The sequence below is a fragment of the Opisthorchis viverrini genome (genome assembly GCF_000715545.1).
Source record: "Opisthorchis viverrini unplaced genomic scaffold opera_v5_134, whole genome shotgun sequence".
Taxonomy (NCBI): Eukaryota; Metazoa; Platyhelminthes; class Trematoda; order Opisthorchiida; family Opisthorchiidae; genus Opisthorchis; species Opisthorchis viverrini.
Window position 1 is genome coordinate 872,956 of NW_008751778.1, and position 25,215 is coordinate 898,170.

The 25,215-nt window shown below is 41.9% G+C and overlaps 2 protein-coding genes across 2 annotated transcripts in view; one reads left to right on the forward strand and one right to left on the reverse strand.

Annotated features, from left to right (window-relative positions):
- T265_06088 (hypothetical protein) overlaps positions 1-24,561 on the reverse strand; it is a gene marked incomplete at both ends in the record, with an annotated part of 84,991 nt that extends 60,430 nt beyond the window's left edge. The window contains 3 exons of the mRNA XM_009171266.1: positions 10,826-10,927; positions 14,236-14,331; positions 24,400-24,561. Of these exons, the coding sequence (XP_009169530.1) occupies positions 10,826-10,927; positions 14,236-14,331; positions 24,400-24,498 (297 nt within the window). The remainder of the gene's footprint in view (positions 1-10,825; positions 10,928-14,235; positions 14,332-24,399) is intronic.
- Positions 20,237-25,215, forward strand: part of T265_06089 (hypothetical protein) — a gene marked incomplete at both ends in the record, with an annotated part of 53,966 nt that continues 48,987 nt past the window's right edge. The window contains 2 exons of the mRNA XM_009171267.1: positions 20,237-20,322; positions 24,418-24,538. Of these exons, the coding sequence (XP_009169531.1) occupies positions 20,237-20,322; positions 24,418-24,538 (207 nt within the window). The remainder of the gene's footprint in view (positions 20,323-24,417; positions 24,539-25,215) is intronic.

Here is a 25,215-nt window from a genome sequence, read left to right on the forward strand (position 1 = left end):
TTTCACATCAAAGATTGTTCTATGGGGAACCTGGAGCGATATGCAGTACACCCCAGGTAGGATATTGACGAGGAGGGTTCAGTCCCATGAGGATTTCACGGTTGTGTTTGGGCCATTTACAAAAAAGTCAATTACGCCCCGGTGTGCTAAGCGACCTCCAGTAATGCCCGAGTATTTTCCTTCCGAACCTGTTATGCCCCCGACGTGTTAGAGAAAGATAAGTGCTTGAAAGTAAGGCTTTGTCGTAGAGAATTTTGGATGTTTCATTCCTTCCCATAAACTATTCTCAGATATAATGAAGCAAGTTTCGGCCCTGGATTGTCGCTATCCACAGAAGACTTGAAATAATGAAATTCTCAAATCAACACCTCTCGGTGACCTTCAGTCAAGTTCTTTTTTCCGAAGGGTGAATACACTACTCAAATGTCTCCTAGTCTCTTTCATACCCCTCTATCAGATCAAACATTGATCACCACTCAGATTTCAACACTGAATCGGGCATGAAATCGGCACCCGCTTTGCCAATATCAGGAGCATGTTACTAAACAAATTTTGCAAATTTTTCACGATAATTTTTTTGTTTGAATCAAGGCGGAACAAACAACCAAATGGAAACTTTCCTATGCAACTTTATTTTATGCCGAAAACCTATCAAAGCAACTTGCGATAGAGTTCTAAGGCCCGAGGACATGCGTGGGTATTTTGTTTAGGGTGAAGCGTGATCTGAGGAACCAAGTGCCCGTGTTAAAATTTTCAAAAATATGCACTTTCTGTCGTCGAATTTTTCTGTAATCTCTTGGCTTCTTCCTAAACAGGTTGTGTGTATCACAAATGCTTTTTCCAGCAAGGCGGTACACTTAATTAGCTCTGCACCTCGTAGTTGGTTTCCAAATGTGTCGTACAAAGAACGTTTGTTTCTCCGACCTTCCGGACAAATCCTATCAGAAAATGAATTGCAATTTGCTAATCAGCTGGTTGAAAATCGCGCCATCCCAAGCCTTTTGAATGTTTTATTCAGTCGATTTGTGGCATATTGCGAGGATAAAAAGAAAGCAGTCTAGTACCATTTCGCTACAAATAGTTAAAATTTAGGGATTGAAAAAAAAATCAAATCCAGCCAATAGTCCCTCACTCACAAAGCAAGCTTTGAGACATTTTTTGGATGCTAGCAATTTCTGAGACACCGGGACATCGGCAAGTGGTCTACCACTCCATCCTAGAGAGAATAAACCAGCACAAATAATAAAACCGCTGTTTATGCTGAATAATTTTGTTGTGGAAGCAAGAATTTAGCTCTCCGGCGAACCGGCAGCCTGCGGTACTTTAATGGTCTCTGGACGGACATCACTGGATGAACGCGACTCCTGATGCAAGTGCACCTATGATGTTTTAGCCTGGTGTCTGAGGACAGTCATATCAATACTGGCTTACATGACCATCCCACAGTTAAAGAGTATCATAATGTCTCCCTTTAAGTGGTCGCATCAGGAGATCAAAACTATGTTTCGAAGTTTCATAGAGGAAACTACTTACAAGGTTGCTGAAAACTTTTCGACAGCCCACGACAGGTTTGGCCCTGCTTGGGGCTCATCAGGTAGGCGCAAGTGTTCGTCAACCTTATGTTTTGAACTATTATCTACGGTTTTTCAACTCTTCCCTGAGGGAGTGCAATTCTTCAGCAGAACCAAAGTATAAAGGTACAAAGAGCAGCGGGACGACTAGCTCTCCTTTGAAGCTTCATTGCTGATGCTGCCTCATGCTGGGGAAGTTGCCAAAACTTTGCTGTTCATAGATTTTTTGAATAAGCAAGACGTTTTGATGTGCCCGTCAAGGAGATTTATGCAGACGAGATGTACTCTAAATCTTATTTTTTCGAAATCATTCAAAGGAATGATTTGTGACTCAATCGCTCGAAAGTTTGGGCAATTTTCTTCTTGCGTCGTTGCGCCTAACCATATCGAAAAGCGTCGAACAGAAGCGATGACTGACTTGAAATTTCTAACCAACTAACCACAAAATCAGCGAAGTACACTCATTTGCAAACTAATTTGGTTTTGCGGGAGACTCACCTAGAACCCAGCCGAGTCGCTCGTTTGTGACGTTTCTTGGGCGAAACCGGTCGTGACGATTTCTCATCGACCTTATGAGTAGTGTATTACAATTAAACTAACCATGAAGTTTGTAAAGCGACAGCAACCTAAATTCTTGAAGATTTTTACCACTTACGTTTGTCTTATTGATTTATTTGACTCACTTCTGGAAGATGACGTATGTTTTCTTATAAATGTAACTTGTGAAAACTTCAAACGTCAGGACGCAGAATCCATAGTATTTGAGCTGAAATGTGGTCTCAACTCAGCAAGGTTAAAATACTTCAATATTCTTCTGGAAACACCTAAGTGAAACGACAGCAGTCTTGTTGGGTTTCTCTCCATGCATTCTTTATTTTTAGCATAAAAATTTTTGTTTCCGCAAGCAACCGTCAAATTCCCTTTTACAAAAATATCAAAATAAGTTTGCGAGCCTTCTCACATCTTAGTCTCAAAATCATATGTATGACCATGATTCCTTGAAATTTTGTTTGTCACCTGTATGCTATCTTTTCACGAAAGCCATCAAACCAGTCTTTGGGACGTGTACAGCTTTCTCCACCGGGTGTGATATCACAACTCTCAGGTTAGTATTAGGTTTACACATGCATTCAATTTAATAAGTTACGTGACAATAAAACATATCACAACCCGCCGTCGTTTTTGCTTGCCTCTGGTAAGAGCCGTCCATACCAAGCGATCTGCCCCGGTTTAGTTGAGCCCTATGAATCTCTGCGTGGTATCAGTTAACTTCGATGGCTAAAGGGGCTTAAAAGTGAACTTATGAAGTGGTGTTAACAATGTATCAACCATCATTTCATCGCGACTACACGTGGAAAACTGGCAGCGCAGAAAAATGGCGCAGAACACAATAAGACGAGCAGTTGTACTGGCCCACAAATAAACTTGACGTGAATTACTCGTTGGCCAGAGTCGGGCAGAGATGTAACCTCACCAACAACCCTAACTATCCACGGACCTCAAGAAGGGAGCTATTTGAGCGGTGAGATGTATGCACATGAAATGAATTTTGTTTGGAAGCCGAAGCAACTGCTGACTCAATCAATCAAGAGAAGCGGAAGTGATGAATGACACATGCGCGTTTCCAGACATTTCATAATTTGTCATCACAATCCACGCCAATCAGGAGAAGAAACGGGGTTGGATAAAGAAGTAATGTTTGTAAAGCTCTTTTCATTCAGAAGGCTGCCTGAACCGCAAATAGCCAATCAATGTTGCCAGGGCAACAACAGATAAGCACAATTACAGCTAATGTAATGTTATTGTTGAAGTTCATAATCTGACTCAGTTGCCGCAGCAAGAATGTAGCCACGACTCCGGAACGACACATTACCAAACGACTCTGCTGTGATGAAATCAGTTTCATGTGAATAGAGAGAAAGTGACAAATCAAAGTAGCTGGAATTCAACCACCTTTCGCTTTGCATCGTGCTTCGATCTCTCGCACGCCAATGCTTTTTTATGGATATTATGATCAGATGCATCTGGAGAACATTAGTCGGTACTTCAACAACGCGCTTTTCAGCATAGATTGACTTCACTCACTCACAGAAATTTCCTAAAAAAAACCAAATCTCCTCACGCTAACAACAATCTATATGTAGCTCAGTGGAAGAATAAAATTCCATCTAAGAAGTCGTTGCTCGAGGAGCCAGTCAACACGTGTGACCGCGTATTGTGGATCCCGTGAGTGAAGGATCAGTGGCGCAATATCCTGTCTAAGTGCGAGTTCATCACACTGGTGATCAGCTACTCGTTGTCGAACAGTCAAGTGTTCAAACTACTAGCCGGGAGGTCGCGGGTTCGAGACTCTTCGGAGTTTCGTGAGATACGCACTCCTGATGATTCCCAATAAGAACAAAACAGCTGTACAGTGCCTCTCAGCTGTTCAGCATAGATTGGCTTCACTTACAGGACGAAATCTCCACAAAAATCTTAAATCTTCTCACACTACAAACAAAGCGCAAAACAATTGGGCGTATTTTTCGATCCTTTGTTAGATTGGTTACTCCGTAGGCCGAAAGTGTAAACCGTTGTTTAAAAGTACACCCAAAACAGATTTAGCTTTACGGAAAGGTCTTACGCGACGAGTTTATTTGTCTCTTAGCTACAGAGTATCACTTAGTTGCGAGGTCAGCCCATTATCCGGCCAACAATGAGAGCGGTATCTTACAAAGTACACTTAACCAAAGATCTTAGTCATTAACAAAATTTGGGTACAGTGTGAAATCGACCGCATTTTTCGACGTCGGTGAAGGAGCGTGGGGAAACAGCGGTATGTGAACACTTAGGTGCGCTGAAACGCCTATGGACAACTGTGGCAAACCGTAGACGCGGCATGCAGGTTCGGCGTGAGCACAGGCAATGTGGTGGTGGTGGGTTACTTACACAGGTAGGCAAGTGGAATAACACACAGTGAAAGCCGTAACATCCGGCTGAACACAAGGACAGTTTAATGAACGCAGCTTTTTGTTAAGCAGTTCAAAGAGAGCGCGTCAGTTAACAAAGTAAACGGAATGTCCGAAGCAATTACCCAACGGTGAACAGTATCAAATAGGTACTGAGCATAAAAAGACGACCGACATTCGGTAGTTGAAGCAAAGCCCTTACCTTTTCAAACGAGCAATTAGCCAGAAGATTGCAACTGTAATCTATGCAGGAAATTACCACGGACTCTGCAGACATTTCGTCCAGGAAACTGCGAAGCATCTGCAGAGGATTTATACCACCTGAATAGCCACATATCAAGCTGGTTCCTTAGAGGGTAGCCTACATCGGATCACGTGTCACGAATTCTGTGGGCAAAACTAATGATCTTATATGTAGACTGCAACTATCTTAAACAGCACGTCACATTTATTCGTATCTCACTGGTATCATCGTTCGTTTAACACTCGGAAGGTATAAGCCGGTTTTGCGGATTTAATCAGTGCGGAATAATTAGAATTGCAACTAGGTATAAAACGGATTTAGAATATGTTTAGGATTTTTCACGTGCACCAAACTCTTCGGGGAAGGAATACCACGTTGGATTCCCAGTGAAGAAAAACGTTTCCACTATGGAAATTCCCAAACATCGACGGTGTAATTCGATGACTAACAGGGGTGTATTACGAAAAATGATAGCCGAATCGTATGGCAAGCTGAGAATGGGCCCAAGCAAGGCAGTTCCATGTGTGTTAAGCATGTGTTTGGTTTATGCGCTTGAAACTCAGAGATGTTGGGGGGGATGAGCAAAATAAAACTGACTTTGTGTTATAATTTTTATCTGATTTGGTAGAAATGAGCAATGTTGTTGCAAGTGCCAATACAGATGTACACGTCCGCTACTACTGTAACGGTGGATGCTACTGATGGATGCATGCGAGTAGTATGTTTCCTCGTAAATTTGCTTCGCGTCTCTTGAAAAGTGAGATCTATCTAGAAATTTCTGTAGTCGCATTTGCTCGCATTTGCTCGCATTTGTTCGCAGTTGAGCAACATCCAATGAATATCCAGGAAAGTTCAGGAAGACGCGTTCAAGGAGAAGATAGATATTCCGTTTTTGTAAACAAGATGCATTTGAGAGTTTTGCATCCCTGTCCAATAGTCTGTAACTGTTCACTTGGCGTTTTCTAATAAATAACTCCGCAGCGAAGGCTTTCAACCTTTCACTACCAACTTAAAGAATACGAAAGTTCTGGTTATTTCAGCCTGTTATTAGGAGTTTAGTCATACTGAAATATGTGGTCGTTGGTTTGTTCGCTGAGGGACACTTTGATAGCAAACGTTTCATCGCCAATCTAGGTGACATCCTCAGTGCGTTATCAGGGAATATGGTGGAGCTCAGCGATGGGTTGTACGTTGTATGCGTTAATATACATCTGCTAGCCAGGGTTGACCTACGATCACAGTTGGTTGTTCGGTCGGTCGATTCCATTGGTTGTTATGTTATCCTGTGTCCTGATTGATCGATGGTTACGTGAAATGTGAGCCTGGCCTCCCTTGCCCTGGTGCTCGGATCGATTCTGGAGTGACCTCTGTTGTTGTTCTCTCTGGGTTCCGGCTTGTGACCTCTGTTGATCCGAATCCAAGCAGTTCCTTGCTTCTTGGTTTGTGAATCCGATATTTGGCTCTCCTTGAGTATTCTGGTGGAGGAGTTGGTTGCACGTAGTGCTCCGTAAATTGGGTCCAGTTCAATGCATCCGTCGATCCCATCAGCCGTAGAGTACCATGCTTCCAGAAATTCCCTTCTGTGTCTCGTATTCCCATATGTCAATATTTTCACGTCCTCCAGATTGAATTTGTGACCTTCTTGGTCTTGGTGTATAGATATCGAATGATGGAGGTCATGTCTCCTGACAGCCGCGTTGTGTTCATTCATTCGTGTGAATAATTATGTCCCAGTTTGTCTAACGCACAGGTTGTTTGAGTTGTTGCAGTTGATTTGGTTAATCACATTGTTCCTCTTGGTTTTGTCTCGGATGTCATCGGTCTTGAGATTAGTTTCCTTAGAGTAGCATTCAGTTTTTAAGCTATGATGATTCCTTTTTGAGCTAATAACCTGAGTGCATGTCCTGATTTACTCTTGGTGTGAGGCAAAACTACCCATCTGGTGGCTTTTTCTTGCTAATGCTGCTGCTGAGATGTTTTCTTCTTCAAGCTTCTCTTGATAAAATCCCTTGGATATCAATTGTTCTCGGACACTCTGAATAGGTAGCTTTCTCCCTTTTTCCGTAATTCTGTGGTTCTGCAGTGCTTCTCCGCTCTTTTGAACAAGGCTTGGACGCAGCTCTTCTTGTGGCTCACTGGATGATTGATGCTGTAGTTCAGTATTTGATCCATAGGCGTCTCTTTCCGATATACGTAGGTTTCCAGTGTCTAATGCACCCTCCAGTTCATTAAAACGTCCGCGAGTAGTAGTCGGTTGTTACTTCCAGTTTGATTGTAAACTTGAAATCTTCAAACGTGGTGTTGAGTAGTTCGTGTGTTCTGTGTCATTTATATCGTTTCATGATGACAACGGTGTCGTCTGCGTAGCGGATCCACAGATTTGGATTGACGACTGATAGCACTGATATCGCTCTAATCTTTACACCACTGCCTTAGTGATAGCCCCTGATATTGGGGATCCCATTGGAGTCCGTTTCAGCTGTTGATATATTTGCCTATCAAAGAAAAGTATGTATACATGCAGAAGTCCAGCACCCTGCATATTCTTTCGGGTTTCATGGCTCTTCTCGTGTTTGGAATATTCCGAAGCAGTTCTATACGTTAGCTCTGGCGAGGTTGTGGTTGATTGAAGTTATCGGTGATGTGACATCAAGTGAAAGCACCATTTCGTCGCCTTCTATACTGACGTCCCTAGTCTGTGAAGAAATTGGCTGGCATATATATTTGCACGTTCCGATCCGGATACCAAGTGTTTCAATCTTCTCCATGATTCTTTTGCCAGTTTTATGATGGAGTTCCCGGAAGTGAAACGATTGGTGGAATTGGAGTTTCCCCTTTGTTCACCTTTCGTAGTCTGTAGAATTGTGCAATCCTGGTGTCGTCGGCTTCCAATTTCCATCCTTCCTGGCTGGTTATCTCGTGTGTCGCTTGTGGTTGCTTGAGCATTGGTTGATGGTTCAATTGATGGAGTTTGAAGTTGTGTCATGATTGATTGACCTGCAGGTCGCGATGTCATTTAGCAGTTGTTTGACCTTTTCCATGTATCGATGGTTACGTGAAATGTGAGCCTGGCCTCCCTTGCCCTGGTGCTCGGATCGATTCTGGAGTGACCTCTGTTGTTGTTCTCTCTGGGTTCCGGCTTGTGACCTCTGTTGATCCGAATCCAAGCAGTTCCTTGCTTCTTGGTTTGTGAATCCGATATTTGGCTCTCCTTGAGTATTCTGGTGGAGGAGTTGGTTGCACGTAGTGCTCCGTAAATTGGGTCCAGTTCAATGCATCCGTCGATCCCATCAGCCGTAGAGTACCATGCTTCCAGAAATTCCCGGTATAAATGAGCATTGTTGTTGCATGAGCCAATACAGACGTACAGGTCCGCTACTACTTCAACGGTGGGTACTGCTGATGGCTGCATGCGAGTAGTATGTTTTCTCGTAAATGTCTCGTATTCCCATATGTCAATATTTTCACGTCCTCCAGATTGAATTTGTGACCTTCTTGGTCTTGGTGTATAGATATCGATGATGGAGGGTCATGTCTCCTGACAGCCGCGTTGTGTTCATTCATTCGTGTGAATAATTATGTCCCAGTTTGTCTAACGCACAGGTTGTTGCAGTTGTTGCAGTTGATTTGGTTAATCACATTGTTCCTCTTGGTTTTGTCTCGGATGTCATCGGTCTTGAGATTAGTTTCCTTAGAGTAGCATTCAGTTTTTAAGCTATGATGATTCCTTTTTGAGCTAATAACCTGAGTGCATGTCCTGATTTACTCTTGGTGTGAGGCAAAACTACCCATCTGGTGGCTTTTTCTTGCTAATGCTGCTGCTGAGATGTTTTCTTCTTCAAGCTTCTCTTGATAAAATCCCTTGGATATCAATTGTTCTCGGACACTCTGAATAGGTAGCTTTCTCCCTTTTTCCGTAACTCTGTGGTTCTGCAGTGCTTCTCCGCTCTCTTGAACAGGGCTTGGACGCAGCTCTTCTTGTGGCTCACTGGATAATTGATGCTGTAGTTCAGTATTTGATCCATAGGCGTCTCTTTCCGATATACGTAGGTTCCCAGTGTCTAATGCACCCTCCAGTTCATTAAAACGTCCGCGAGTAGTAGTCGGTTGTTACTTCCAGTTTGATTGTAAACTTGAAATCTTCAAACGTGGTGTTGAGTAGTTCGTGTGTTCTGTGTCATTTATATCGTTTCATGATGACAACGGTGTCGTCTGCGTAGCGGATCCACAGATTTGGATTGACGACTGATAGCACTGATATCGCTCTAATCTTTACACCACTGCCTTAGTGATAGCCCCTGATATTGGGGATCCCATTGGAGTCCGTTTCAGCTGTTGATATATTTGCCTATCAAAGAAAAGTATGTATACATGCAAAAGTCCAGCACCCTGCATATTCTTTCGGGTTTCATGGCTCTTCTCGTGTTTGGAATATTCCGAAGCAGTTCTATACGTTAGCTCTGGCGAGGTTGTGGTTGATTGAAGTTATCGGTGATGTGACATCAAGTGAAAGCACCATTTCGTCGCCTTCTATACTGACGTCCCTAGTCTGTGAAGAAATTGGCTGGCATATATATTTGCACGTTCCGATCCGGATACCAAGTGTTTCAATCTTCTCCATGATTCTTTTGCCAGTTTTATGATGGAGTTCCCGGAAGTGAAACGATTGGTGGAATTGGAGTTTCCCCTTTGTTCACCTTTCGTAGTCTGTAGAATTGTGCAATCCTGGTGTCGTCGGCTTCCAATTTCCATCCTTCCTGGCTGGTTATCTCGTGTGTCGCTTGTGGTTGCTTGAGCATTGGTTGATGGTTCAATTGATGGAGTTTGAAGTTGTGTCATGATTGATTGACCTGCAGGTCGCGATGTCATTTAGCAGTTGTTTGACCTTTTCGATGTAATCTGGCTCGCCCATTACTACTGCGCTGCGTCCTGTGTCTGCCGGTAATGTAATGGTCGTTCTTTAGATTTATGGGTGCGTCTCATTCTTTTTGGGAAGCAGTTACATATTTCTGCTGGTACAGTTTTCTGCCGAATCTGTTGTTGAACCTCCTCGGACATTCCGTTTGATTTCAAGGGGTGTTCCGGGCTGGCTACGTAACGGTTGCGTCCTCAAAAACGAAGTTGAGGCCTTTCATTGGAAGTTCTTGTTCAACTGAGCTGAGTTGGCGGTTAGATAAGTTTTTGGTCCGAACGTCGTAATTGTTGTGTTTATTGTTTCTCGGGAACTTTCGAAATTTTGTTTTCATGGCTGCCCTCCGTTTGATCCTGTCATTGTCTACTCGGCGTCCGATTGCTGTTTCAAATTCTGCCAGGCGGTATGAGCCGGATTTAGCTAGGGGATTTGTCTTGCTTTCAGTACTTACTCTTTCTTATTTTCTGAGACGATTGTGGGCGTGTGTTGTCGCCAACTTCATTATTCGTTTGTCAAACTGTCTTGCTAGGGCCCAAGCTTGCTTGTGGTCTAGTGCCGGTCTGTGAATCCTTAATGGTACCAAATTCCTACGTATACGTTATTGGAGGAAGTATATTTGTTCGAATGTAGGGTCTTGTGTGCGGGCGAATTTCTCCAAATTTCTTTGAGCGTTGTACACCCAAATTGGTTTGCTATAGAAGAAAATGTTGGTAGCTCAGGTAGCATAGATGGTCGTTGTTTTTTTCGCTAGTTTTTCTGCTCCACCATGCTCTTTAACAACGCTTGATGATGTCACATTGATTGGTGATCAAATGTTTGCAATCAAATTGCCCAGCTGAGCTCAGCGAAAAAACCAGCGATCACCTATGCTACCTGAGCTACCATGTGTACGAACTATATACTGCGTCATCTATGACTCCAGTTCAATAACTTTGTTCCTCGCAGGTCAAACAGTAAATTCTTTCGTTGGTATTCTCGTATATTCATCTTCAAAGGTGTGCTCAATATTTCCATTTGTTACTCGACTGGGAACCTTTGACGCCTGTAACCTGATTGTAAGAATCAACAAAATCGGTTATAGGGCAGTTTGGCGAAAAGTTAGAAAGTACAACGGTCGTAAACACGACATTGAAAGGCGAGTTGAACTTACTCGTTTCAGCGGGCCAATTAGAACGTCCGTACTTCCAAAATCCTTAGTTGCCATACTTCGACTTAGATTGCCTATCAACTCTCGGCATAGCGTGTGGCTCACCTGAAAATAGAAAATTTAGAAGCTTGCCAACCAAAGATCAACCTATCGAAGAGACATTTTGAGAGAATAAAGAACCCAATGTTGGTGCCTGACCGCACGACCTGGCTCATAAGGTCTCCATGCGACCTTGTTACGTAGTCATCCAAAAAACGCCTTTGTGCTAATTTTCTCTAAAGGTCGTAACAAACGCAATGCATATAGGTTTATTGCCACCCGAATAACAACAGTTTGTTTGCTATAATTTCCTGATTACAGCATGATTTAAAACAAAATGTCACGTGGATTAAATGTTACATTCAACGCATAATGTTATCATTAGTCTGTTACTGAAAATAGGACAAGTGTAGCGATAGTGCATAACTGTATCCATATTATACGTTTCCAAAACTGCAGCGGCTAAATCCGATTGAAAGGCTGACTAAAAATAATCAAGCCACATGGACGATTTCAGAACAGAATTGCTTTTATCTGACGGACTATACGTTGGAGATAAATTTTAACCAAAAACGTTCCAATCTGACAAAATAGACAAACCTGTAAATGTCCTGAAATAATTAAAGTAGTAGAAAATGCATTTTGCAAGATAGATACCATAAAATTCACTTTTTAGGGGGCTCAAGATGCATCCCAGAATGAAATACTAAATATTTGCTATTGAAATAAATGGATGGATGAATAAAAATATCCAAAAACAAGGAGTAAAATATTTGCAGGAAACGAAAACATCTAATATAATCGAAAAAATTTGGAGAAATTCAAGTTAGAAAGCGACCGAAGTGATACAATTCCTCAACAGAAGTAAATCAAATTTTGAATATAAACGTTAAAAATCCAGTTCGGCGCTTTAAAGGTTTGAATTCCAGGTTCACGGAGATATGGTAGAATTTGAGTCTTCAGGCATTGAAGTATAAACTACCAACCATTAGCCACTTACGATTTTTGAAACAAGTAAATAGGTGACGAGCATTAATGTTTTTGCGATCTCGTCATCAGGTCAGTACCTATCTAATGGTTGCTTAACTACAGCCGAGGCAGTCACTATACGCCTGCAAAACCCGATACTGTGCTGTCAAAAACGTTTCGTACGAACGCTGAGTCTGCCTTGGTCATGTGACACGAGCCAACCGGTCAAGTCACTCAACATCCATCTTCACTGTCTCACAGCATTCAACTAGATGCGACTTTTGAGGGGGGCACACAACCAATCGCTTGTGTCTCCACGTTTTGCATTTTACTAACCAATCTTCACAGCGTATTTCATTTCTCGCTCCTATTTTAACTATTACATATGTACTGACCTGATGACGAGATCTCGAAAACATTAATGTTCGCCACTGTGTAATTTTTCAAACCATGGGGGTGTTTAAGTAAGCAACTAAGTGTATTTTGTTAAGTGATAAATATATCACAGCCTTGATTACTCAGATGGTATAGGTCGCGGTGACCGAAAACTGGACTTCGAAGTAGCAACGGCAGTATCATCCATAAATCCGTGACACTTCAGTGGCAATCTTTAGAAAACCAAACCAACTTATTCAGATCAGTGTCTGTAGGGCGATATCAAAACACGGTAGACTAGTGAGAACTAGACTACATAAAACAAGTAACTGGGTTGCTTCCAACTGTTTCGCCGTGTCGTTTACTTATAGCTGTTATATTGTAAGAGTGTTAGTGTCCGGAGGGAGTACCGTTTTGCTTAAAGAATGACACGAAAGATTGAGATGTGAAAGTCATCATTTCAACACACATAACATAACCTTGAAAAACGCTAGCTTTGCTTAGAACCAAAACAAACCAAACAAACAATATACTTCTAAAACCTGATCCGGCCATTTTGATCCAAAGACGCGCTGGAACAAAACGGCTAAAATCTGAGTTGAAAAACTATACGTTTTGTCCTGATTAAGCTAACATTTCCATATTTCTCTCTCCTAAAAAAACTCCCGCGTTTCTTTTCACAACTAACTATTACTTGCAACGCCTGCGTGTTTCTACAACAACGCTGGGACATCGGGAACCAACTAGGTGAGAGTGGACGCGTTCCAATCTCAGACATCCCAGTCCAGACGGATTGAAGCAAACCAAGCATGAAAGGACGTGCAAAACATCGTCCGCCGTAACAGTGCTTGCATTACCAGACTTCTTCATCCTAAGTAAAGAAGGAGCCAACTGTCCAGATCATATCAGTTTTCGATGTGATCAGCTAATGTTGCAGCACTATTACAACGGACGAATTGTGTTTTTAATGCGTACCTTAGTGGATTTCCGGTTCACTTGGCGATGAAAGCCAAATGCAGTAGATATAGTGCCTTGTCTCGTAAAAAGTGTGTACGATTACAGCCTCCAAGTGATTTGGGAGGGGAAAAAACAGCCTGATAAATTTTTTGGTGGCGTACAGATTGTTTGAATTTGAATTTGTTTACAAAACGCAGAAAAGCACACCCTTTTCCAGGCTTTTTTCATATTTGACAAGAGTAAAACAAACGGCACATGTGTTAGGCAATCAAATTAAGTTGTATTTCTGCCCTTCGGGTTGTAATCAAAATCAAAAAATTTTATTGAAATACCCCGGGTTTCGATCCGCGTGTAATAGTTGAAAAAAATAAAACGAATGCTGGCAATGTGTCTCTATATATATGGGGTAAAATATTGTAAAAATTGTGATCAGTCATGTTGCACTGAGAATAAAAAGCAACCAATTAAATCTCGTTCTCTAAATGTTCTCTAAAACTAATAAAAATTCTTTAAAAAAATCTATCACACAATTTGTTAAGATGTCAAATTCGGTGAATGTTCACCAGCCTTTCCTCTTGCTTAATAATATGTTGGTAGACAAAACCGTGAGAAGCATATCTTTCTGGTTGTGATGTTTCTCATCCAGGGTATTGTCCCAGGGCCATTTTGCGTTCTGCTTTAGATCAAACATGCGTTTTTCGAAAGCATTCAACATTAAATTAACCCGCCTGAATTTCATCATTTGTGAATAGTGTCAGAATTTCTATTAATAGTTTTGCGTTCATGAAAACTATACTGATCTAATGGATGGCTTGCTAGCCACTTCTTACCTCAGCTTGGCTGCACAAAAGACCCTAGTTATTTGGTTTTGCCATATGTTCAAATCTCCGTGTGCTCAGTTGCATTTTAAAAGTGAAATAAACTGCCTGCAATTTCGGCTACCGATAGCTCAAATGGGACCAGGATGGCGATGAGCTACCGAGTAAAACATGTTTGGAAAATACGTTTGCTCGTTTCAAAAAATGTGCTGTTGCTTTCGTTTTGCATCGTGTGTAAAAAAACAGACTACTTACATAGCATAGGTCATCCAGATTCCCGAAGAGATTGGAAGGTTCCACAAACATCAAGTATCCGTCAACTTGCAGTTTTTTCAGGGGCTCCATGAAACACTGTGTGATGGGATAAAGTCATCATGATTCAATAAACACGTAAGAGATTAACTAAAAATTTGAAGGTTTAGCTATCATTAGGCGCTATGTTGGGAGAGGATAGTTTGATATGTAATACAAATTTAAGGTTGCCGCTTATACTGTGCAAGCTGAGGACAACTCACTTGTCCAAGTGAACTTCTCCCCCGTAAAAAACGGGCTTTTTTATTATAAAATTATTTTCCCAGCGTCATCAGCGATTCAACATGGAGGCGTCAAAATCTAACACGTGGTACATATCAGTCTACTAGTAATTCGTTGAAATTAATATGTCCATTGGCAATGGCCTCAGTTCGCCATAAAACTGTTAACAAAAACGGTGCACTAACGTTGAGCTGACGTTATCATATCGGAATTTTTTTGACGGTGAATATGGTGATTATAAGCTTATTGTGCAAGTGTTGCATGCAGTTGCTTCGCAATTGAGGGTTTGTCGGATTTGAGATGCTACCCAATTCATTTAGTTAGCAAGAAACAATTTTAAATATTAAACTACACACACAATCCCGTATCTCTGAGTGGTAGTGGGAAGCAAACAGGCTCAAGCCCGATTGCATCACATTTGGCCGAAACCAGTCGTCATAGACAAGGAGCAAGCCTTCACCATCATATACCGAGTACCTCTAAACGGATCACGACTGGTACAATCCAGACTACTATCGTCTGCAGAGGCGATTGGAATCTAACTGCTGGATCCGCACTTTGCATCCAGAAGAAATTTGTGTGACCCCAGAACTTGAACTGGCCTACGAAACATCCGGTCCCACAAGTCTGTCTGACATTGACGTCACTTACCTGATTCCGTGACCCATTGACCTATCTCTCATTCAACCCCCCTTCCTTTGATTTCTATTTCTCTAAAGTGTATATAGCCCTGATTTCAACCTTTTCCTCGTAATTTCCGCTGCCATATAAATTTATGATGTATTAACCAAGAGGAACAATCACAAGAAACAAGCTTTGTTCACTACCTTCTTCATTCTCATGATTACCAGTCAACTGGTAGTAACCATTTTTTGATCTGGCTTTACTCGGTGCAGTTGGTTTGTAGTCTACAACTTCAACTGACTGTCTTCAGAGCGGCTACTTGCCTTATTATCGATGTAAATCACACACAAAAGCATGCTCTGTTATGCTACAAAGGGCTTTTGAAAACAATCCCGACATCCAGACACATCTTTTCAAATTAGCTGGAAAGCTCAATTGAATCAATTTTTAAAATAACGATTAGATACTCGCAAAACATGAACAAACAATAGTCTATTCCTTGTGGTTACACAGGATTAAAAGACGTAAGCTGATGTGTCTTTGATAAACCAACCGAGAACCCGGGAAAACAATTCCTCGAAATTCTATCAATTTTTATGGAACATGTCTCAGAGAGAATAGAAACACAATATTCGAAACCTACAGCTGAGATTTAGGTAATTCTATTTTACTTTTGGCAGGGCTTCGGGAACTGTTTTTCACACGACCTTGCTTTGTCAGCTTGCGCCAACAAAAAACGGCCTTGATTATTACGTCAATCCTGTCATTTGCTGATACAAATGCTGTCATCTATCAATAGGACTAATTCAATCATTGTATGCGTGTAGCCATAAATGTTCTGCACTACTGCGTAACCGATAGTGCATCACAAACGTATCATAAGACGGGTGGATTCCAATTCATGTAACCAAATGAAAATGAATTAATGGAGAAAAGCAAACAACAGTATCATAAAAAATCAAAGTAACACAAACAACGGAGTGAAATGTTTCAAAGTAACGCATGGATCAGCAGGTCAACAACCAGGCAGGCTTGGATACTTGGAAGATAAGGGTTGAAATAAAGACTGGTGATATGTCAATTCTGCGAGATATCCACGTATTTTTTAAGAAGATATGACGTCACTCTCGTAAGTAAACAAATCGACATCAGTTGGCAAAGTATACTTCTCTGGTTTATCGACGTAATGTTTGGTCTCAAATTGGAAAGGTGTGTGTTCACGCAACAAATATCAGGGAGGGAGAACCAGTGTCATTTCCTGAACCAAGGTATATTGTGGCATTATTATTCGAAGACGGTCATCGCAATGCATACGGTCTCGGTGTCTTCTTTGTTCGAACTATTCTTCCAAATCGAGCGTCATGCGCATTGCTGTTTATGGATGGATGAACGTGGAAGATATAGTGGAACTCGCTAATTAGGCAAAGGTTTATGCTGGAGTACATAGAAAGGCCTCTGCTGATTCGCCTGTCGAGTCCATACCTCATATTAATGAATCTATTCAGTGCATACTATTGCTTGGCATCCCTTAGAACATGTGATTTGTGTTTCCGACCCAAGAGGTCAGAAAACTTGATGAATGTAAGCTAACTCATCGGCACTGATGCCTTGACTTCAGCTGATATCTGGAAAATATCCAGTGAGTTTAAATCTGCGCACGGACAGTTTTCCTTCCCGAATTTAGAGATGTATATCCAGAGAACGAAAATTGGGACGCGTGATGTATCCCTTCTTTGGTGCAAGGACGCCCGTCTGAGAATGGTATACTGTCCGCGTTAGCGCCTTTCGTTGGTTTTTGAGTGTAAGAGTCATTGAGGCATCCCAATCAACAGTACATTCATCACAACGGTTTGGACAGTAGTTATGGAGAACCACCCGCCGATTACCTGATTTTATATGCAGTGACCGTCAACCTGGAAGGATATGTCGAACATCTTCTCCCAGCGCTTTCTACCCTCTAAAATCACGTCCCAACAATGTGCTGGCTGTAAGACACATCGTCAGAGCAACGCATCCGTTGCGAGATGGGTGGCAGTTATATCAAACTTGGCATCGATAACTGACGTGATCAAATATTTGGATCAGGGCTGAACCTCTTGTATGTAGAACGACTTCGACTATTCGGGACGTTGACGCGACAGAGTTGCAGTCTGCCATTCTGTTCAGGGTTTGACTTCCTTGGCTTTCCATGCACGTATTTTATAACACGAGATGCACATCCGGTCTAGCCGTGTTATGTGCGTGCGACTGCCTACAAGATTATCTTTCAAAATACCTGAAAGTCTTATATGTCCACCACCCTCGTCTTTGGTTTTCCTGATAATTAGCTGTTGCTATAAGGAAAATACATTTAGAACGTGACGGCTTGGAGTGAATAAATAGTGTCCAAGCAACAACCCTATACAGTTCTGGGACTGAGGCGGCTGATTTAAACAGGAGTACACCTGATTCCGTCACTGTAGGTAACTGATATTGCCATCTTGGTTTTTCAAGTGTGGAGGCATCCTCTAACGCTACTTGTATGAATAGGACGAAAATTACCAAGATATACTTCTCATATTACAATTTTCTACCCAGGATACAAACATGATTTGTTTGCTAAGGTGTCTCCTTTCTTTCGGAAATCTGGCGATCGCGACTTTCTGTCATTATTTGACTTTGATTGCCGTGCAACGGCTTGATGCCATGCTTGTTAGATCCATGAGGTAGATATGAGATTATCCGCCAGTATGTAAACATCTGTGACAGCTTTTGGCGCCGGTCTCAGGCGGAACAGTTATGTCTGCTTTTAAGTGAGCGCGAGATGCTGTTTTCGCTCAAAAAGAGAAGTTCCATGTAGGGAATGATCTTACTCCATTGTAGACTGTCTCCGCAAAATAGTTTGTTAACTGCCGTCGAAAAACAGAACTACTAATGTTTGTGAGTGGATCAGGTCGATCATTCGCATCCTTAGAGGGAACCAACCATTCATTCAGGAAGAGGTCAAAATCGAGAATAAGAAAGGTTTCCAAAAATGTCAGTTTTCTGTTGTTTAGAGGTCAGTCTGTTTCCCGGCCTCCTAATAGGCCTCGTAACAGGGTTAAAAACGGAGATGTTAGGCACCTGTTCAGATTATATTCTGTTGTTTTACTTTCCGTCACTAGCAGGCAATTCGGTCTTGAAGGCCATAAACGCGCTACCTGAAACAACGTCTGTCTAGCGACGACTACCACCAAACAGTGGTACTTTAGTGGGCACGGTGAGATAAAACTGAGTTCATAAACCCATGTGGCTGCTAAATTGCTCGACAATAGTACGCCACGGTAAAAAAATTGTTTTCGCCCTAAGTAAAACTGAGTGCGAAGAAACAATTTTCGGGTCAAAGGAGACAATAACCGTGTAACCTATGCAAATTCTTGGAAGCTACCCGATCGATTTGGAAGCCAAAACACCAACAGGGATAGCATTGCCAAGCACGGTGGAAGTTGCTATCCGTGGATTCTAGTAGTATCAATACAGAGTTGGAGAGGTGGAAAGTGCAAGACGAATTGTTTTCCCCTAAGTAAAACTGAGTGCGAAGAAACAATTTTCGGGTCAAAGGAGACAATAACCGTGTAACCTATGCAAATTCTTGGAAGCTACCCGATCGATTTGGAAGCCAAAACACCAACAGGGATAGCATTGCCAAGCACGGTGGAAGTTGCTATCCGTGGATTCTAGTAGTATCAATACAGAGTTGGAGAGGTGGAAAGTGCAAGACGCTGTTGTCCCTATAAAACTTTGGTTCCTTGACATAGTTAGCTGGAGTCTTGCTGATTGTGGACCTGTTAGTTGATATTGCCTTCATCATGCGAATCCCGGTTTTTCTTTGATGAAACTTTGAGGTTCACAGTAAATCAATGGCAATAGTTCAGAGAATATGTTAGACAACTCAACGTACAATAGCTTCAAAGGATAATTTAAAAAAGCACAGTATTGACCGAAATAAACCAAATCAAGATCAGCTATACCGTGACCTTCAAATGTGATCGGGGCCCTGATTCCCAAAACTGCTGACTAACGGTCACTGAATTCCGTAGTCTCGGAGTGTTTATGCGAGTCCGTTAACGGCATATCGGGAGACCTTTTGAAGCCTTGAAGTTGCCCTGATGCAATTTTTAAGGACCGACTGAATGAAGTTGGAATCTCTTTATTATTTTGAATTACCGGCTTATAGAATTTTTGAAGTACAGTATCCACCGTGACTTTTGCGTGTATAATTCCTCTGATGTTCACCTCAAACGCCATACTATTTTCAGCATCGAGTGTCATGCAGGTGATTTTTTAGGCCACATTGTGCAGAAGAAATAAACCGTACACCACTTGGAAAAGCGTCAAAAACATTATATGTTGTCCACTCTCTTGATTCAGATAGTTGAATTCTCCCATGCACAAAGCTGTTACTTCAGAGGTTTATACATTTTCACGCCACAAATAATCAGAAACGTTTAAACGAGTACACAATCATTTAACAAGCTCTAATTTTTGTTTTCTTCCGAAATCAATTCTGGTGCGGGTGTGCGAGAGTTTGACAGTATGCAGCGAATTATCGGGGGGCATTTCTTGTACGAAGCAATCGATAAGTCCAGAAGGATAGAATATGTGTGCTCTTTGTTTTGGGGTAGGGGCGCGATTCTGCCCCTATTTTTCATCATTACATTTGCATCAGATTAAAGAAGAAAGTAGAGCTGCGAATATGCTATTTATTATGAAGGATAGAAGTGCTCTTTGTTTTGGGGTAGGGGCGCGATTCTGCCCCTATTTTTCATCATTACATTTGCATCAGATTAAAGAAGAAAGTAGAGCTGCGAATATGCTATTTATTATGGATTATTTTAACCTCTTAGAATGTCAAAGCACGGTCAGCACCTTCTGCAAAGGTATTAAGGTGCAAAACCAAATGTCCACAGATGATAAGAACTACATGAGTTGCGTTGTAACACGCAACAAACGGGGTAAGAAGCAAACGCCCGTCCAGCAGCTAATTTCAACAGTGTAAGAAAACCGGTGAAAGTTGCAGCTGCGCTGGCTGACATATTCTCATGAAAAGACTGCAGACTAATTCGGATGCTACTACGTAATGACCAACCGCCGTACCGCATCGTCGCGGGCTGCTGATAATCGGTTTGGCCGAGCGACCAACGATGAGCGTGACCGTGGGAACAGGTAGGCTATTGAACAACGATGGTACAGCAGTGTAAATACGACAAATGCTACACCTAGTTTGACGTTGATTCCGGGAATTCAGTGTTATTGATGAGCTTGATCTAAGTACCCAACACTTCACTACAGAAACAACGTTGTTTTTGCTTTACAAGGTCGCAGAAAGCTAGTCACGTTAGAACTATGATCGTTCGGGTAAAAAAATACTCGAAAGGTCAGGTGCGCGCCTGCTGCCAAACCAAATTAACGCATACTTTAATTCATGTTGTGGGGTTTCCGGGATATGTATTGTTCATATTTATATCACTCTCGTTTCAACAGTCGTTCTCCTGTTTTGGCGTAATTATTCTGGTCAGTCTACACCCAAGGAGGGGGGAGAAGAACTCAACCCGGGTTTCGCTCTTATTAGAGCTCATCGGCAGTGCACATCCAATGGCCATGCTGGAGATTGAACTCCGGACAGCGAGGTGAACGTGTCACCACTATTCCGCCAGGGCATGTTGGACGCATCTGAATTGTCAAGTCTGAACGGGTGAACGTGTTCACGCTTGAGCATGACTTGTTTGTATAGTGAGCGACATCTAGGTAACGCACCAGACCAAAAGTACTACACCAAAACGAACTTTTTAAAAAGTGTTTCATATTTCGAGGCGGCAAGTTATGCCGAATACCACTACTAAACAGTATGGTTGACGGTCTTGTGTGAGGCCTAATCTCCGACACAGGGGTCAGCTGAAGAGAATTACCACAGAAAATAAGAAACTCCTTGTCCGCTGTTAATCAGTGCTGACGGACGCTAATCAAGTCTTGCCGGGGATAACTTTTATTAAGCATGCTTTGAAGACGATCCGATTGAGGACAGACCCTAACCTGCTTTGAATCGATTAAGTACTCGCCGAATTACTGGCATGTACCACCACACAATATGTGGCTCACACTATTTGACAGGTGCTTTTCAGATGTCTCGCCTATACCAGCGCTTCGTTTTCCGCTAGCAATGGTTGATCGTCCACTCTAATTTTGATCGGTTTTGTGTATCTTTATTTAGAGGAATAGCGGGAACAAATCCTCTAAATTTGTGTGAATCGGTTGCACACTCCTTACCCCGTTTACAGACGCCCTTCACATTGGATTACTGTGCTCGTCACATTCTGTTAATCCCCTGCATAGAGAGATAAGTTTCAGAAAACTGTCTAGTGGTGATATATAGAGGGTGTAAAACTGACCGACCGCTCTGGAAATTTCAAGAGGGCATACAAACAAATATGTTAAAAAGTGATTTGTTATTCACCGTGGTACGTATGCTTCTCGGGGATCTATGTTGAATGGAATATATACAGTCACGAGTCGACTGGACAAAGCAGTATCGTCGACGTTCACGACTGACGGTTAGTCCTGGACATTATCAACGTTTGATAGTTTGAAACCATTTGGAGGTAGAACAAACTTGAGACTTGGAATTAGTCCTTAAAGAATGTGTCTCATTCTTTGACGATTGATGAGTATTTATAAATGATACTGAAATGTGACTGTTATGACACAGAGTCTCAGTACTCCTTAAACAGAAACACGCTAAATGAAAAATGAAAATTCTTGTCACATTCGTGATAACTGTCTTAAACGGGAATACCCACAAAGCAACCAGTTGATTTCACCTATCAGATGTATCATTTCAGCGGGGAGGGGGAAGATACTCCGTTTACAAAGACGTCTTGCCTTAAAGCATCAACACGAGAATATTGAGTGGGTTTCGAAAGCAGAGCTATGCAATACGCTTTGGGTTTTTTAGCCAGTTTCCCCAGGTGTCATTTCCAAAGCTGTCGATAAGCTGAATGGATTTGAAGGCAAACTGAAATATCCTCAACCATTATTAATTCAAGACCAATTCCTTCGTCATTGGTTGGTTGTTTTTATGATGGCGATCTCAACCGGGCCGATATGTCAGTCCAGACTTTGTGATCAGGCGGCAGTCTGGGTAAATCGTTGTGGCGTGTACCAGGTTGAACGCATATTTTATTCATAGTCATGCCACTCTCGTTTGAACTGTCGTCCTCCTGTTCTGGCGTAATTATTCCTGTGAGTCCGCATCAAAGAGAAGCACTGGACTCGAGTTTCGCGCTTATGAGAGCTCATCAGCTGTGCATATCCAATGACCATGCCGGGATTCGAACCCCGGACATTTAACATGAGAGGCGAGCGTGTAACCACTACGCCAACAACGTGCGTTGAGCGCATTTGAATTTTCACGTCTGAACAGGCGAATGTGTTTACACTTGAGCGATGTGATATTATTTGCACTTCATAATCCATTTTGTGAAGGTGTCTTGTAGATTTCACGCTGTAAGCGTTTAAGTTAGTAGTATGTGTGTAAGTAGTTTGATTAATTGGCAGCGAGTTCGCCGTTTCACCCTGCATTTAGTTTTATCCTTTTTTTGGTAAATCAAAGCCTTCGAAATTGTGTGAACCAAAGTGATAGTGCACCGGGAAACGTTTAAAAAAACATGGGTTTAGAGTCATTGGCATACCAACGGTGCTTGAGCTTTGGACATACATTTCACACCATTCATATTCACCTCTAAATATTATGGAATGATCTGTGTTACTGGCGACTGGGAGAAGACTAACCCCGAATTACTAATTAGATGAAAAAGAATATCTTCCATGTTGACCATGAAAAATATTCGCTAGCCAGCTTAATAACTGCATTCATCGTAGATCGAATTCTAGACAGCTAAGCATGGCGTTTTTAAAAATGTGGGGCATCAAAACTCGAGCTCTATGTTTACCCCACGAAGACGATTTGATCACAACTCGTTTTCTCCCAAAAGAGGAGTGACGGAGACTTTGGTTGGTCAGAGAATTGTTATATAACTTCACATCAGATGAAACCAAAGTGAGCTAGACGTGACCAGAATATTTTAACCAACAAACTGTGTTCTATCAGAATCAGTGTAGATGGATTGGATTGGGTAGAGATTTATACTGAAATATAAAAGGCGGGCGATCGGTTAGTTCAAATCATTTGCTGGGTTTCCACCCACAGTGACATCATGGCACGACAGCGTAATAAACTTCAACCTTTTTAGATGAGCTTCAGTGACCTTGATGATTGGCAGTAAATTCAATACCTGAGTTGTAGATCTAGACCGAAAGCAATTCAAGGTCATTTGGCTAAGCTGGCTGTTCAGTTTAATTTGATCTAGTTTTATACTACTGATTCCAGGAATACAATCGCCACCCGCAAACTTTCTTGGCGATGAATCTCACTTCATATTGTAAACGGATGTTTCTTGAAGTTGAAAAGTTCACCTGCCTGTGGCCACATAGTAATTAGAAAATGAATTTTATCAAATGATCGGTTGTAAACTAAATGCTGTGTATGCGAAATGCAGTGTAACAAGATGGCTGCAATAGGTATGTAAGAACACGGTGATTCATGTTTCGCTGAACGCCTCATCCATTCTGCGCTCAATCCATGTGTTCTGGTGCTTAGTTGCTTAGTTTACAAAGTACAAACTTCATGTTTAAGATACAGTTGTAACAATCAATGAAACGGCACTAAAGTATTAAGGCCAGGTAGCCCGGTCAGATTCCACATGACTGACGGCCGGCGTTCAATACCGAAAATGGAACACCGACAGTTTACTCGTTGTGAAAACATCTTGACTAGAGAAGTCAGATTGTATCGGTAAGACATGATCAAGTCTGCCTCATTTGAGTGTGATGGCTGCAACGTCCTCGCGTTTAAAAGCTCGTTAGCCAAAAGTCCATTTTTGAAGTGGAAAAAAACAGTAAGCCAAGCCGTCCTGTTTTTTTTGGGATTGATAGAACTCAGTCGGTTTGTACGCGACTAGTTTGAGGACGGGTATAGAGACAACTCTAACGTCGACGCATTTCAAATCTTTTAGACACAACGAATATGCAAGCATGAAGGAGGATAAAAGCAATAAGTGGTCTGTTTTGAATGAACTTTTCAAGAACACCGTCTCATCGGAAATCCTCTAGAGCGGTCACTAAAGTGCGTGCACGGTAAGAAACCCTACAAAATATAAAACGTTCTAGGTATAAATATATGCTCACATTTTTCAATACCATCAGATGGTCTACGCAAAATATGAGTTCGCTTTTGAACAGCTCCCACACAGCTTCGCGTCTGCAAATTTCTCTGTCGGACATCATGATTGCTTCCGGATCCAGTGGCTGTGTCCCCTCATCTTTGGTAAGCTGGGACCAATGTGAATCCTGTGTGAAATGAGGAAACAGTGAATCAATGAACGCAAGACATCTAACTTTCAATAAAACAAGCGAATTTGAATGTCATAACTCAGCCTATTTTGAGCAGATTACCGTAGAGCACTTAATGTCAATACCTGAGTGACAAACTGATCTCAGTTAATCGTACGCGGCTAGAAAATAAGACGGAAGTAAACCACTTCACTCACAGAAAGTGTGTGTAGACATTCATTTGCTGTTCAGCACACGTCGTTCGAGGTACATATTTCTCTGGGATTGTTTAAAAATTGAAACTTTAAACTTTGCAGAGAACTACCCATCACTCAAACGGTCTTCAGGTTGACAGAACTCTTGAGATCCGAGACTAATCAGTTTAGACAGCACCCTCAGAATGAATCCAGTTCACAAAAGTTAGTTGTTTCGCTCTTGAATTTTTTGCGGTTGGCCTGCAGACAGAGGAACATATTCTTTGTGCTCAAAACCAAAAGTGTGAGGAAATCACCACCAGTGACCGGCAAACAATTAATCGGGCGCAAATTCAAAGGATGTCCAGTGAAAACATAAAAGGTTAAACGATTCGCTCAATGTTTGGGTTAGTTTTCAAGAGTCACATCAAAAGGTCCTGCAATAAGTTATCTTTTTATTTGTTGTGTTGGTGTGGAG